The 15157-nt window shown below is 34.1% G+C and overlaps 5 protein-coding genes and 2 pseudogenes across 5 annotated transcripts, besides 2 other annotated features; 3 read left to right on the top strand and 4 right to left on the bottom strand. All coding sequences in view use genetic code 12, as the record gives it.

Annotated features, from left to right (window-relative positions):
• Nucleotides 1-1361: 1361 nt before the first annotated feature.
• Nucleotides 1362-2048, top strand: CD36_72830 (FMN flavoprotein, putative; the record flags this gene model as incomplete). The annotated part of the gene is made up of 1 exon (XM_002421450.1): nt 1362-2048. The coding sequence occupies one exon, from the start codon at nt 1362-1364 to the stop codon at nt 2046-2048; it is 687 nt and encodes a 228-aa protein (XP_002421495.1).
• A 1111-nt stretch (nt 2049-3159) lies between these two features.
• CD36_72820 (histone H1, putative) lies at nt 3160-4030 on the top strand (the record flags this gene model as incomplete). Its single annotated transcript, XM_002421449.1, has 3 exons — nt 3160-3232; nt 3384-3432; nt 3616-4030. 3 exons carry the CDS (start codon nt 3160-3162, stop codon nt 4028-4030), a joined length of 537 nt encoding a protein of 178 aa, XP_002421494.1.
• Nucleotides 4031-5229: 1199 nt separating this feature from the next.
• Nucleotides 5230-7483, bottom strand: CD36_72810 (annotated as a pseudogene).
• Nucleotides 5230-7483: a sequence feature (putative LPF gene family member; frameshifted and degenerate pseudogene;~possibly Candida-specific).
• Nucleotides 7484-8199: 716 nt separating this feature from the next.
• CD36_72800 (conserved hypothetical protein) lies at nt 8200-10422 on the bottom strand (the record flags this gene model as incomplete). The annotated part of the gene is made up of 1 exon (XM_002421448.1): nt 8200-10422. The coding sequence occupies one exon, from the start codon at nt 10420-10422 to the stop codon at nt 8200-8202; it is 2223 nt and encodes a 740-aa protein (XP_002421493.1).
• Nucleotides 10423-11166: 744 nt separating this feature from the next.
• On the bottom strand, nt 11167-12636 carry CD36_72790 (annotated as a pseudogene).
• Nucleotides 11167-12636: a sequence feature (putative LPF gene family member; frameshifted, degenerate and fragmented pseudogene).
• Nucleotides 12637-13092: 456 nt separating this feature from the next.
• Nucleotides 13093-13671, top strand: DFR1 (dihydrofolate reductase, putative; the record flags this gene model as incomplete). Its single annotated transcript, XM_002421447.1, has 1 exon — nt 13093-13671. One exon carries the CDS (start codon nt 13093-13095, stop codon nt 13669-13671), a length of 579 nt encoding a protein of 192 aa, XP_002421492.1.
• Nucleotides 13672-13753: 82 nt separating this feature from the next.
• CD36_72770 (mitochondrial import inner membrane translocase subunit, putative) lies at nt 13754-14956 on the bottom strand (the record flags this gene model as incomplete). The annotated part of the gene is made up of 1 exon (XM_002421446.1): nt 13754-14956. One exon carries the CDS (start codon nt 14954-14956, stop codon nt 13754-13756), a length of 1203 nt encoding a protein of 400 aa, XP_002421491.1.
• Nucleotides 14957-15157: the final 201 nt, after the last annotated feature.

Raw genomic sequence — 15157 nt, 5'->3', positions numbered from 1 at the left:
GTACAAATTTCCCGGCGAATTTCAACAATTCCATTACTAAGAATCCGTTGTAGTGACTATTTTTATATTGTAAATTCATGAACGCAAGGGGAGAATAGTTGAGTTGACGATTATTGTTTGATTTAGAAAAAAAAAAGCAGACATAAGCTGATTGTGCCGTGATTGGGGATGTCGCGAGCATAGTACATTGTTACGACAGTCTTGGTCTAGATCATTATGTAACGAACACAGTTCAGTTTAAGGTGTGTGGAGAAGAGATAGATAAAGTAGAGTATCTGTTGCTGCCATTGTTGTTGGGTGCAAGACAAAGTTAAGAGTGTAATCTAAATTGCATTCCTTTAGCGAGTAATGAAATACGAATGATCAAAGGAATTGCAATCGGTGGTTGTAAATTCAGATAAGAATAAGAGAGGAAAGGGGAGAGGAGGGAAGTAGTAACTAGAGAGAAAAGTGGGGCAGACGAATGAGCTGGAGAGGCAACAACCATGATTACGACATGGTGATCTGATTCTGGGCACAGTTGCAAAGTCAAAATTCCAAAAATGTTAATTTATCGTGTGGTGCAAGTAAAAGTAACTACTTAGAAGTTGAATTCTGACCTCGCGCTGTATCCATCTCCTTTTTCATAGTTATTTAACTAGTTTAATTAAAGTGCAAGATTAACACAAATACAAAGCGAAGACCATATCACGATACGCACACGTGGGCAATTCAAGTCGAAGTACGGCATTAAAAAAAATATACCAACTTATTAATTAGTAGGTTGCCCATTCAGTTACGGAACTCAAATATGTTCTCGTTTTTTTTTCTCGTCTATCTTGTCTTGGTATATATCCCTTTGGTGTAGAGTATCGGTAATTGTTGTTTATTGTTTGTTGTTGTTGTTAATCCCTGTGGTGGTGTTGGGCGCAACCAAATTTGGAAATTAGTCTTCTGCATGGAAACATGAAAGAAAAAAAAAAATTCTCTTTTTTTCCGGTTGGTGATGATGATGATGGCCGCCATGAGTAAAATTTTGAATCAAGTGATTCACAAACTAATATAACATTAAAATACTTAAATCCAACAAGCTGTCCGTATTTTTCCACACTATTTTTTTCTCAATTTTTTTTTTACCCTTACTTTCCCAACTCTTTATAACAACATCTATCCAACTATTTGATTTGTTAGTTATTATCAACTGTTTCAATAATTTAAATTCAACTTAACACCATTGAACAGTTTGAAAAATTTTCTTTCTTTTTTTCATTCTTTTTTTTTCCCAACTCACTGCTCACACCTTGTCATTTCGCGTAAATTTAATACACTCCAGACCCTTGTGTTACCACTACGGCCATCACTACCACCATATCAACTTCAAGATGATTCACCAACATTTCCAACCGCCGTGGGTAGCTCCATTTGATGAAAGTGTTAAAGCAGAACTATCTGTTACCAAAAATGATCCCCCATTCACCAGTTTCCAGCTCGCCACTATCGACTCCGAGACGGGATATCCCCAAAACCGAACTATGGTGTATCGTGGATGGTTATTTGACAATAAGGAATCAAGTGTTATAACGTTCACTACAGATAAGCGAATGAGTAAATATAAAGAATTATTACATAATGACAAATGTGAAGCTGTGTTTTATTTCAGTCGGATAAAAAAGCAATTTCGACTTCGTGGTAGAGCAAGGATAATTGATGAACAAAATCCTCCTCTTGATTTGATTAATGTTCTTAATCAAGAAGAGGAAACAGAGCATCAGATATCTACTGATATCACTCAAGAATTGAATCGGCAATGGTCAAATCTATCGAAGTCACTCAAGAAATCTTTTAAGAAACCAACTCCAAAACTGATAATGAGTGATGAAAATGCAAAATTAATAAGCTCAATTCATCGTGGAGTTGATGGGAAAAATATCGATTATGGATTGAAAAATTTTGCTTTGGTGGGGTTATTTATTGATTATGTTGATTATTACGATTTAGAAAAAGATAAGAGGTATATTTACCAATTAGATGAAAATCATCAATGGTTTGAACAAGAAGTTTGTCCCTAAAAGTATAAGCTTTAAATGAAACAAAAAAAAAACAAATTTAGGAAGAGTAATGATTTCGTGTTTTTCTTGGGGGGATGTTTTGTTACTTTGGTAGGTGTGTGCATGGGCATCTTTAATCATGTATAGGTATAGAATAGATTGAATTATCAATTTATTTGTCATGAGTTTAATGGTAATGTTAAGTTAAAATAATCTAGTAATTAAAAATGTATGGGTTTTCCGTCTCGCAATATTCCGAGACTCCGAGACCAACTAAGTTTTCTTTCTTTTTCGTTAGGTCGTGTCGATTGCTACATGATCTTTGTCACGTGATTCTTAGTTTGTAAATCTGAGTGGAACAATTTGTTACCACTTATAATTTTACCTGGAGAGTCCTTGTTATGATCTCATAACGACTGGTGGAGGTCTTTCAATAAAGACTGCTGCATCTAAGAAACCCAATTAGTTTGTCACTCCGTCACTGTAAACATCCAGAGTATTCATAATCACTTTGGTTTAAAAACAGAAGTAAACACCATAAAGAAAATGAACAAAAGTTAGGCTGTATTAAGAACTATGTAAAGGGAGTTAGTTAGACGAATGTTTGTAAAGAGTAGCTGAAAAAGATAAGAGTTTAGCCGTTGCACTTTGTGGGGACTCGACAGGGATTGGTCTAGTAGTAGTAGTAGTAGTTATTGATAGTGGTGGTTATTTTTCGAGGGGGGGGGGGGGGGAGATTGTTAGTTATATGGGGAGACAGGAGGACAACGAATAGAAAGAGAGAAAGAGAGAAGAACAAATTTAAGAAGAAAAAAAAAAGAGGGAGAGGAAGAGAAAGGAGGAGAGAAGAGATTGAGATTAAAAAAAGAGAGAAGAATAAGAGCAAAATGGAGAACGCGAGAATTTAACCAAACAAACAAACAAATAAACAAATATTACACAATTTCTTAGAATGGCTTCTTGTTCTGTAAAAAGTTTGCAATTTTATTTCCCTCCTCCTCCTCCTCCTCCCTCCAATCCAAAAAAAAAAAAACATCATCAATTTTTTTTATTTACATTTTATTATATCTTTTTCTTTCTTTTCTTAAGATTACTATTCAATTATTCACACATACTAAACTTACTATCTACAATGGCTACTGCTGCAACTGCTAAATCAACTAAAGCTGCTTCTGCTTCAACAGCTTCTAAAGTTACTTACAAAGGTGTGTTATAATCGTTTGATTTTGCTTTTTCTAAAAAAGAAAAAATAGGGGGCGAAAGGAAGGGGCAGAATAGAAGAGATTCAATTGGTGTTTCCTTTCCCAGAATTTGTTCAATGAAGTTAAAAATACTAACTAATGGTTTATGATATAGATATGATCAAATCTGCTATCCTTACCTTAAAGGAAAGAAATGGTTCTTCGTATGTTTTGTCTTGTTTTGTTTTGGGTTAAACCATACCAAATTTGTTTCTTGTTGTTGTTGTTTTTTTTTTGTTGTTGTCCAACAACTTTTATCAATGTTTGGTGGGGCCAAATCTAAAAGCAATCAATTTTAATTGGTTGATTCAATTACTAACTAAAAATTATTGTTTTCTTCTTTCTAGTCGTCAAGCTCTTAAAAAATACGTTCAATCAAACAATGATATTAAAGCTGCCAACTTTGATTCTTTGTTTAACACTGCTTTGAGAAAAGGTGTTGAAACTGGTGATTTCTTACAACCAAAAGGTCCATCTGGTCCAGTTAAATTGGCCAAGAAGGAAAAACCAGCTTCATCTGCTACTTCTGCAAAAGTCACTAAGAAAACTACAACTAAAAAAGCTGCTGCTCCAAAGAAAGCTGCTACCAAAAAGGCTGCTGCCGCTCCAAAGAAAGTCACTAAACCAGCAAAGAAAGCCACTAAAGCTAAAGCTGAAGCTTCTACCAAAGAAACCAAGGCTGCCCCCAAAAAGAAGGCTGCTGCTGCTCCAAAGAAAAAGGCCGCTGCTCCTAAAAAAGTAACCAAGAAATCAACTAAATAATTATTAGAAACTGATTAAATTCTTACATTTGATGGATGGTTTTGTATTTTTATTTGTTCTATTTTGATTATCTTTTTATTCCTTTTTTTTTTGGTTTTAATTCTTTCCAATGTCAGTTGTCTGAATACTATCCCATTACTATGGAGACTTTGTTTTTATGTTGTTCTTTGTTTTTTTTTTATCGATTTGTATATTACTACTTGTTTTTATTGACGGTTAAATTTAATTTTTTACTTTTTATTTTTTTATCCATGTGTTTATTAACTCTTGTATGTTACTAAGAACTAGTTGTTTTGTTTTCAATATGTACTTACTTATATATATCTAAATTATAATAGAAAGAATATTGTGTTTGAAAAACGTTTGTAATCTATATTTTTGTTGAGATTTTACTGGAATTTGGAAGCAAACATTGTCTAAGGAAATAAAATATTGAACAAATCAAATTAGTTTAAAACTCTCCCACCATTACAAATACTACAACTTACCAACATGACTTTCCAACAACAAGGAAAGAATAGTCACTCCATTTTTTATATTGTTGTTGTTGTTCCATTATTATTTTTTTTTTTTGAAAGTGCTTTATTATATGTTGTATTTACGACACTAACATTTTTCTTTTTACCTTGCCCCATCTTCCTCCTCCACACAAATCAACAACAACGAACAAAAAAAAAGAAGCAACTTTTTGCAGTCATTTAAATTGTTAGATAACCATTCTTGATATACTGACATATTGTACTAAGCTTGAGCTAAATCAACGGAATTAATCACTTGACTAATTCAATTTATACAAAAATAGTCCCCTATATGGAATTTAATTGAATTAATTAGAAAAAAAAAAAGAGCTGTTGTTGTTGTTGTGGTAACTAGTTCAATTTTGTTGTTCTCACCAAGAGAAAAAAACAAGATAAGAAGTTTTGGAAATAGTGCGTTTAGTGTAATTTCACCCCCCAAGAAGCATTCTCCTTTTTTTTCTTATTATTCAAATCACCCCCGCGAATCAAAGTGATTTGTCTGTTGAGAGCAAGATCCGTTTTCTAAATTCAATACACTAAACCTATGAAAAAAACAAGCACGAAGGATATGTTTTATTTACATGAGTCAACAATCTTTATATTTAGATCAACTTCATAGCTAATGAATAATGATTTACATCCACTGAATTTACAAACACATTTTTTTATTTGTAAACTCACCTACCAACCATTCACGTACTCCATATCTTCGTCTTCATCATTGTCATCATCTTTCTTATCCTCCATACCGAACCAGTTGTCAGTATCGTCCAGATGAGTTATTTCATCGTCCATGTTGTTGCCCTTCCAAAAGTCATTCAATTCCTTCATTACCGTAGCCCCCTTATCATCATCACCACTACTGTAATCATCCCCAACATCCCCCCAATAAAGCTCTTCATCAGCATACTCTCCAGAACCAGAAAACTCCGTCTTTTCTGAATCTTCAGCCCTATGTTGATCTTCAAAAACAATACGTCTAGAATACTTGTACAGCTCCGCAAATTCTTCATTAAATGTACTAAGGGAAATAGTGAAAGTTTTCAATTTTTTCATCATTTTCAATACATCATAAGTATTCAAATACCAATTATTTGTGGCAATGATATTAAATTCGGCTTTTCGATTGTCTTTCTCTAACATTGAAGTTAGGAATGGCGATATCAAACGAAGATCACATCGACTAACAATTAGCTGTTTGAATGATGGTAAGGGCAATCTAACTGATTTTAACCCCTTAAAAGAATTTCTTGTTAAATTTAACCATTTCAAATTCTCAAGTCTTTCTAATGACTCAGGCAATTTTTCAATCCCCATTCTAATCAATTTCAAATCGACAACACTAACAGGGAGTGAATCTGCTTTTAATTCACAAATTCTGCCTTTATAAATATTAATAAACCCAAGGCTAGATTCTTGTAAATTCAACTTTTTAAACCTTTTGTAATCAATATTAAAACGTTTCAATGTCAATGATTTCAATGAGGACGGCCATTTGATTCTTCTTTGGAAGGGCAACATTTTACCTTGAACGATAGCATGTAAAGTATGTTTCTCAAGACCTTCTGGCAAATGATAAAGGAAATCCATACCTCTGAAAACTATTTTCTTGGATTCAATAACTACAGTTTTGGCTGGTGGAGGAATTCTCAATTGACCGAAAATATAAACTAATGAAACTTTCAAAGTAATTTCTTGCAAATGTTGAGGAAATTCAGCAAGTGGCAGCCCTAATCGAAAATCACAAATATGTAACTTTTCCAACAAAGGAGGCAACATAAACACAAATCCAACAGATCTAGTAAACTCTCCACCATATAAAGTCAAATTTTTCAAGTTTGGAGGAAAATATAATTTCAGATAACAATGTTGATAAATTGTGTTAAATGAAACACTCCATGCATTATAAAACTATTCAACTTTTTCTTCTGTATAAGAAAAATCCACAAGATAAGGGAAACTATTCTCATCAAACAAGCCAATTGGATATGGAGTGTTTGATATTGTCAAAGATTGTAATTTCTGTGAAGCTTCTAATGCTTTGTAATCAGTCAAGTAGTAACAATCAACTATACTCAATGATTTCAAATTGGGTGCAATTATCCCAGTTTCAACAAAAGATCGTGATTTATTCCATGAAATCAGAAGATCCTTCAAGTTGTTCATGGTACCACTTGACAAACTTAATTTTGTCTTACCCACGTTAAGTTGCAAACAAACCAAATTTGAAGGTATGTTCAAGTGGCGCTCCCCTAACATGGTCAAGATTAACAGTTCCAACCCTGATGGGAAAGTAACGTCTTTAGTGGACCTGGAAGCAGCCGAAATTTCCGCTTTCAATTTCTTCAACCCAGTTACAGGAAAAACCTCAAGTCGGGTATTAGTTATAATAAGCTTCTTGATATTACAAGGTAATTTGTTCTTAGTATCAAAGAATGCATCCCCAAAATCTTTCAATTCCACACGATCATACTTAAGGTAATACCGTGTGAGTTACTTAATATTTTGTACTTGATTTCCAGCGACACCCTTTTCAAATACCACGTTAATACCTTGAGCATTAATTAATTAAAGCCTCTAGAAAAACGTCAAGAATAGTTCCAAATTCTTTGAAACTGGAAAATCAAAGTTTTGAGGATAAAAATTCCATTGCTTCACAAGTAAGCGAAGGTTTTTCAAAGATACAGCAACAGACTTGTCATGACAATCACGATGTTCAAACTGATTACAGGTTCCTGAAAAAATAAGATCTTGACACTCAGTGATTTTTACGTTGGAAAAATAGGATATAACTACCGCCCTTTTAGTTGAACGGAAACCTAATAATGGTTGTAATTGGCATTTGGGGACATAACTAATGATCAAGGTAATAAACATTTTCTGGTAGTTATGCTAGCCTAGTGAAAAGCGTGATATCAGTGTCTTCTGATGCCATAATTACAATGACCTAAACAATACTAATATTTGAAGTTGATAGATATTAACACGTAAGGAATAAAAATGTATTGAAGAAGAAGAAGAGGATTCTCGGGTTCAGCTAACGGTTAAAATTATAGTATTACAGGTGACGCGTATACCATGCCCTGACGTTTTTGTGTAGGGGTATCCCCTGGACAGAAAAAGAAACAAAGAATTGGTTGCCAACAACACATGTGTTTCATCACAACCTTGTTTTAATTCATTCTTGAGGACTTTACAAATTTGTTCTCAGATGTATAGAACCAATACTTAGTACACTGAAAAAAGTGAAGACAAATGAGAGTCATAGTGAGTGTGGGTTGATACTACACACCATTTCCAATAAACATAGAGAGTCAGTGAAAGTCGTACTATTAAGAAACTGTTAATCCTTAAACTGCATGGCAAATTCTTATTTTTTTATTTTCTGGTTTTCAACGCGGTGGTCGTGTTTAACAAACTTGCAATTAACAGAACCTTCATTCTAGAACAATTCACTACCTCATCTACAGGTTCACAGATATAGCAACTGATAAACACATTCAACTTGGTTTTAGTAAATGAATCTACACACTTTGTTTGAACTAAACTCTTCATGTCTCTTATTTTTTTTTTTTTTTTTTTTTTTCCCACATATATGTGTAGATATTATGATAAATCAAACACTTATTCTACCTAATTCTTTGAATTTTACTAATCAATATCTCCATTCCTCATCATGGCTCTAAACATCTCATGAAAAACGTTATCCGGATTCTCATATCCATAACCTCCAAAAAAATTGTCATTCTCATCAAGACCGTTATGCAAATCAAATCCGTCATCCAGATCCTGGCTTCCATAATAAAGTTCGTCTTCACTATTCCCATCGTCGTCACTATAGTCTGTTTCCTCTGGGTTTTCGTTGTAGTGGGTTTCCTCACACGATAAACGAGCCGAATATCGACATGTTTCTATCAAGTCTTCATCAAATGTGCTAACAGTAATGGTAAAATTCTTTAATTTATTTAACATTCTCCTTACATCACGAACATTTAAATACCAATTATTGACAGCAGAAACATTAAGGGGACTATTCTCCTTTCCTTTCTCTAGCATCGAACTTAAAAATGGTGATATGGAAGTAAGATCACAACGACACACATCCAAAAAGTGTAACGATCCTATAGGCAATTTGACTGGTGTCATCCCTCTCAAATGATTTCTTCTCAAACACATACTGTGAAGGTTCTTCAATTTCACCATAGAATCCGGCAACTTTGTAATACCCATTCTAACCAAGCTCAAAAACTTGAGTGTAACTGGAAGCGCATCAACGTTTAGTTTTCCAAGTTTTCCTCTATAAAGACTGATATGCTCAAGCTTGGATTCTTTAAAGTTGAACATTTCAAATGTTTTATAATCAACATCAAAACGTATCAAAGTGAAACCTTTCATGGATGATGGCCATTTAATTTTCTTTTGCAAGGGCAAAATTTTGCCTTGAGAAATAGCTTTGATTTGAAGTTCCTCAAGGCCTTCAGGCAAACGATAAAGCATATCCAAACTTTTAAACTCAACACGTTCTGCAACAATACCAACATATCTAGCAGTAGGCGGGATCACCCAATTTTTATCAAATTTAACTTCTGGAAGCTCCAAACTTATCTCTTCCAAATTTTTAGTAAACTGGAAGCGAGAGTAGTTAATCGGAACTTTTTCAAAATGCAACTTTTTCAACGATGAAGGTAGGTCAAAAGTGTACACAACGTTTCTCGGAACTACCAAATCTGCCAATGCCAAATCTTCCAATTTTGGAGGAAATTTTATAGTCAGATTATTGATTTTGCGAGTAATCTCATTGAAATCATCCCATTCACTTACGTGATTCTGGGCACCATTCCCATTGCAAAGAAAATTCAGAAGATTAGGCAAGCTAATTCCATCAAACAATTCAACTGGAAATCTCGCACCCACCATCGACAAATACTTTAAATGTTTAAATGTTTTCACAATTCCAAAATTAGTGAGACGATAACATTCGAGCAATGTTAACGAAGTCAAATTTGGCGCATTTATCCCAGTTTCACTAAAGGATCGGATCGTGTGCGACGAAATAAACAAAAAGATCAACTTGTTCATGAGACCACCAACCAAATCCAATTTACTATTATCACCAGTGATATTCAAACATACTAAGTTTGAGGGAATATTTAGTCGTTTCTCGCCAAACAACTTAACCTCCAACACTTTCAAATCTGGTGGGAAAACAACTTCTCTTCTATTATTAAATTCAGAATGGATTTCAGCTCGTAATAGTTTCAAGCCTTCAAAATTGAACTCATTAACATGAGTTTCCAGTAAAGTAAGTGACGAAATTTTTTCGGGCAACTTCTTTTTACCAGTGAGAAAATCAGTGCCAAAATTCCTCAATTCCAAGCTACCATAACTTAAATTTCTACGTGTGAGAGCAGATGCGTTATCTGTTTTAGTATCATTAACATGTTTATCGAATACACCATTAATATCATGAGCCTTCAATAAAAGTTCGGGAAAACTATTATGAACAGCAACTAAATCCTGCAAAGAAGTAAAATGAACCTTTTTGGGATAAATTTTCCATTGCTTTATAGCCTTTTTAAGGTTCTCGAGTTTCATCTTCACAGGACGCTCTTGAAGTGGACTATTTTCAAAAGCAAACTCTTCAAATGGATTAGGCACAAAGGGGTACTCATCGAAATCAAACAGCCTATAATCATGACCAGAAATCTCCACATTTGATATATAACATGAGACTACCACCTTTCTGATTTCTACGAATTGCAACAACTGTCTTTGTACGGACCGAGGAACATAGTCAATGATTATGTAGATGACATCTTCTGGCAACTTTGCTAGTCTAGTGAATAATTCAACATCAATTCTTTTTGATGACATATTTGAAATGACGGTAACAAGGTTAATTTCTGAAGAAAATAAATGTGCTTCCAAAAGCAAGGAAAGACGAAATTCTGAATTATATCTGAAAAAAAAAAAAAAGAAGGGAAGAAGAGGAGAAGAATTGAACGATAATTTTAGTTCTGCTGGATTTTTATTTATAAACGTTTTAATTTAACGCGTAAGCCTCTAATTATTCTTTTTTCATCACACGAAAGGGTGGTCGACTATAATTCGTTAAACATTGTGAATACACGACAAGGAAACAAACTATACCAATCATTGTGCAAGTTTTCCAGAACTTTGTTTCTAGATTTGAAATTTACATCCTCAAAAATTATTAAACTAGCAAACAAAGAACTTATAGGGTCCACTAATTAGAACGATATAGCATAATCAAGATCTGAAGCGTTTACTACATAAATATGGGTCATAAACAAACTATAGTCATAACAACGAAGGGTTCTTGACTAAAACTTGTTCATTAGTATTAATCGGCTATTTCTTTTGAAAAAGCTATTCTCGATACATAAGCCTAACTGTAACCCTTCTAAACAAGATATTTTTTTGAATTACATATATTGATCCCTACATATGCCAGAAACTGAAGCAACCAAGAATATTACTAATGAAACTTACTCTGTACCTAATACATCCTCCAGTTCCTCAGACCAAAATCCTTTATTTGCCTGCATTTTGTTTTATACTTCAGCTTAATTTCTTATTCCCTTTTTGGTTATTCTCCTAATAATAATCATCCATGGAATCACCGTAATCATCATCGTCCAATGAGAACTCACTTTCGTTATAAAGTTCCTCACATGGACAAACCTCATGCGGTCCCATAAAGTCCCAATCACCCCATTTACTAGCAATACCCGTCTCTTTAAAATGGGGACAAGATGTCAATTCTGATACATAAAACCGACCATCACGGGAAGTACTAACAATAATAGTTAACCCTTCTGTCGCTGCCAACATCTTTTTCACATCAAGAGCGCCTAAATCCCAATTTCCAATAGCTATAACTTGAAATCTCAAATGAGTATACTTTTCATCTAACAATGACACCAATTTAATATTGCGTTTAGTAAGTTTTAATTTCTGCAATGAAAGTATTGGTAATCTGACTGGTGACAATTTCTTAAAAAGGACTTTTATCCAAAGCCAAATGTTTCAACTTCTTGAATATCTCAAAAGAGTCTGATAACTCTTCAATACCCATTTCATTTAAAGTTAAAGCCTCAATACTAACAAAGAGAGCGTCGGCATCCAATTTTTTGATATCGCTTCTGTACATGTATAGTTCCTGAAGTTCTGACTCTTAGAAGTTCAGCATTTCCAATGCTTTACCATCAATATCAAAGAATCTCATAACAAATACTTTCAATGTAGAGGGCCACTTGATTTTTGGATCGAGAGGCTTCATTGTACTTTCGTTGGAACCATTTGAATGTAAGCTTTTAAGGCCACTTGGTAAATGGTACATAAAATCAGAATTTTCAAAACTTAGGAAATCAACCATGATTATAAACTCTGTTGCCACTTTAAAAATTCTAAAACTCTCGTCAAAGCAAACGTGAAATAAAGGAATAATCCAAGGGTGTTGTATTCATATTTCTAGTATCAGAATTCAACCGCTGCAATCCAGAAATACTGTTTGTCTCTAAATTGGTATTGACAAGATCAAGATCCTTCAAAAAAAGGGGCACAGAACCCATATCCCCAAATTCAAATAGTTTTAGAAGTTCAAATTTAACTCCGGAAGACACCACCTCACGTAAGATCCTTCTTGATTCTTCACCATGTAAACTATAAAATGAGCCGGTGAGGCTCTTGACATTTTGCAAAACCTCTGGAAAATCTTTCAGGACAGCTTGAAATTGTTCCATACCATCAAAGTGTATTTTTGTAGGGTAAATGCCCTATTGATCCACACCCTGTTTTAGGTTAGCCATTTCAATATCAAATTGGACGCACTTGCATTTGGCGTAATCATTATTACCTTCATAATTGATTTGGTGTCTAGAAACTGAATCAGTGATATTTACGTTGGATAAGATAGTAGTAGCTGCTTGCTTTTCTGATAGGAGATATAGATAACAATTCTGGAAGCATACATTTTGGTAATTATTTGACAATTATTGGAACAATGTCCGATTGATTGTCTACTAACCTAACAAAAAGAGTTATTTCGATATCTGTAGATGACATAATACGAAAAGTGGTTGTAGAAGCTCGTCATAATTGAGGATAAATAAGATGCGTTATCAAGTTTTTAAAATTCATGAACTAACTGTATACTTTCAGTACTAATATTAATGTGGAATTATGTTGCATATATGGTTAGTCGAAATCGTGGGGAATATCCAGCTTCTTATATACTTTTCCTCAGAGGACGTGTGTCCATTTACCACTGTATTTCATAGACTGTCACTATTGATGAGTATGAACTTAGGACTTAATTCAACAGGTGGTTTTTTGGCGGGTTATGCAGTGTTGCATGTTTGGAATTATAATACTGGATTATGAAACAAAGAATCGTTATCGTTGTCTACTCAATTCTAATACAAAAACGATCAACAACAAACAAGACATTTTTTTTTTTTTTTTTTTTTGATTGAAAAAAAAACTGCCACCATGAACATAGAACTACACGAATAGACAACGATGCTGAAACCAAACGTTGCAATTATTGTTGCGGCACTAAAGCCTGCTTTGGGAATTGGATACCAAGGTAAAATGCCTTGGAGACTTCGTAAGGAAATAAGATATTTCAAGGACGTCACTACGAAAACAACGAGGCCAGGTACTCGTAATGCTGTTATTATGGGTAGAAAAACTTGGGAGTCTATACCACAAAAGTTTAGACCTCTTCCAGATAGATTAAATATAATATTATCCAGATCATATAAAAATGAAATTATTGATGACAACATCGTTCATGCTAGCTCAATCGAATCGTCACTTAATCTCGTATCTGATGTTGAAAGAGTTTTCATAATTGGAGGGGCAGAAATTTACAATGAATTGATAAATAATTCTTTAGTGACTCATCTATTAATCACAGAAATTGAACACCCAGATCCAGAGTCTATCGAAATGGATACATTTTTGAAATTCCCATTAGAAAGTTGGACCAAGCAACCAAAATCGGAGTTGCAAAAATTTGTCGGAGATACTTTATTAGAAGACAATATCACGGAAGGTGATTTCACCTATAATTATACGCTATGGACAAGAAAATAATCTATCTCTAATAAAATACACAGTGAAAGTTCAAAATACACAAAACAAAAAAAAAAAAAAGGAAAGCGGGTCATTGAATAACTTATTCAAACACCTTCATTCGTGATGTTACTCTTTCATCGTGTTCCAACTCCTGCACCCATTCAGAATTACGTTCTTTACCCTTTTCTACCCACTTTTTAGGCCAATCCATTTCCTCTTCTTTAGCCATTAAAACGTCCTTATATACAAATGGTCTTGATTTATTATTCACAATAGTAGCTGTCCTCTCTCCAAAGTCGTGAACAAGAAATCTTTTGGTAAAGTATCGATAGATTTTACGTGGAATATTACTGAACCCAACGAGGTTCGGTAATGGGAATGTGTACACTGGTTGTTCAAAGAACACAGGCACCCCTTTATCATCCTTTACAACAGTTGACAAATCGAGTTCTGGGGCTAGTTGTGCATTAGCATATTCTTCAGGTTTGATAAATCTCAATGGCACTGGCTTCAAATTGCTTTGCTCATTATCATCATCACCATCATTATCTGGATTTTCCTCCTTTTCCTTTTTCTTTTCCTCAGCTAATTTGATTTCTTCATCAATCACACTTTGTGGCTTTTCAAGTGGACCTAATAATCCTTCATGAACACCAGATAAGTACTCCTTGTAGGCACCTCTACCAACACATATAATACCACCAGCAGAGGAAGCATCAATTGAGTCTTCTGATTTGATGTTGATATCTGCAGGAAACACTTTATATAACCCAAGTACGTCTTTTGCTTTGTATAAATCCGATCGGCTCTTCAATTCTTCCTCGTCGTTAACTTGCTTTTCACTTGATTCGTTTTTTTGGGGGGTCTCGTCAACCAACTGTTTACGCCTCAAGTCTCTGATCCTTTCTGCAACAGATGATCTAATATCACCCTGTCTGGATTCACTGAAAATCTCAAAATCAACAACACCTGCGTTCAATACCGGTTTAATGAACTTTCTGAACAATTTTAATGATTCATCCAAAAAATCATTTGGTGGAGGGGCAATGAAAATGGTTAGTTTACGAGGTATCTCATCAGCAGCATAACTCACTTCACCAAAATGTTTAACAGCATCCATCCATTTCTTCCTCATTTGTTTTTGTTCATACCTATCATAGAGTATTCCTCCACCAATAGTTGTCAATACTGTCCAAAAAATCATCCAGTTTCTCGAAGGTAAAGATATTCTTGGTATTCCCATCATTCGCAAAGCAGGATTAGACCAGCCCTTTTTAGGCTTGACCTCATTTGCATCTGGCATAGTCGTTGCGGTATTTGTATGTGCTTTATTCTGGGGATATCAGTTGAAAAAAAAAAAAAAAAAAATTTGATTTCTTCAACAAGAACCAGGAAAAAAAAAGTTGTATTGATGAGGGTTATAGTAGTGTGGAATCTCCATTTTTTTTTTTCAACATGGTATTAAGGCTGCAAAAGAATGGTGAACATAGTGTTTAGTAGATCA

Source organism: Candida dubliniensis, chromosome 7 (genome assembly GCF_000026945.1).
Source record: "Candida dubliniensis CD36 chromosome 7, complete sequence".
Classification (NCBI taxonomy): Eukaryota; Fungi; Ascomycota; class Pichiomycetes; order Serinales; family Debaryomycetaceae; genus Candida; species Candida dubliniensis.
The sequence above is the reverse complement of the archived record's forward strand: the minus strand, read 5'-3'. Positions and strand labels throughout refer to the sequence as shown.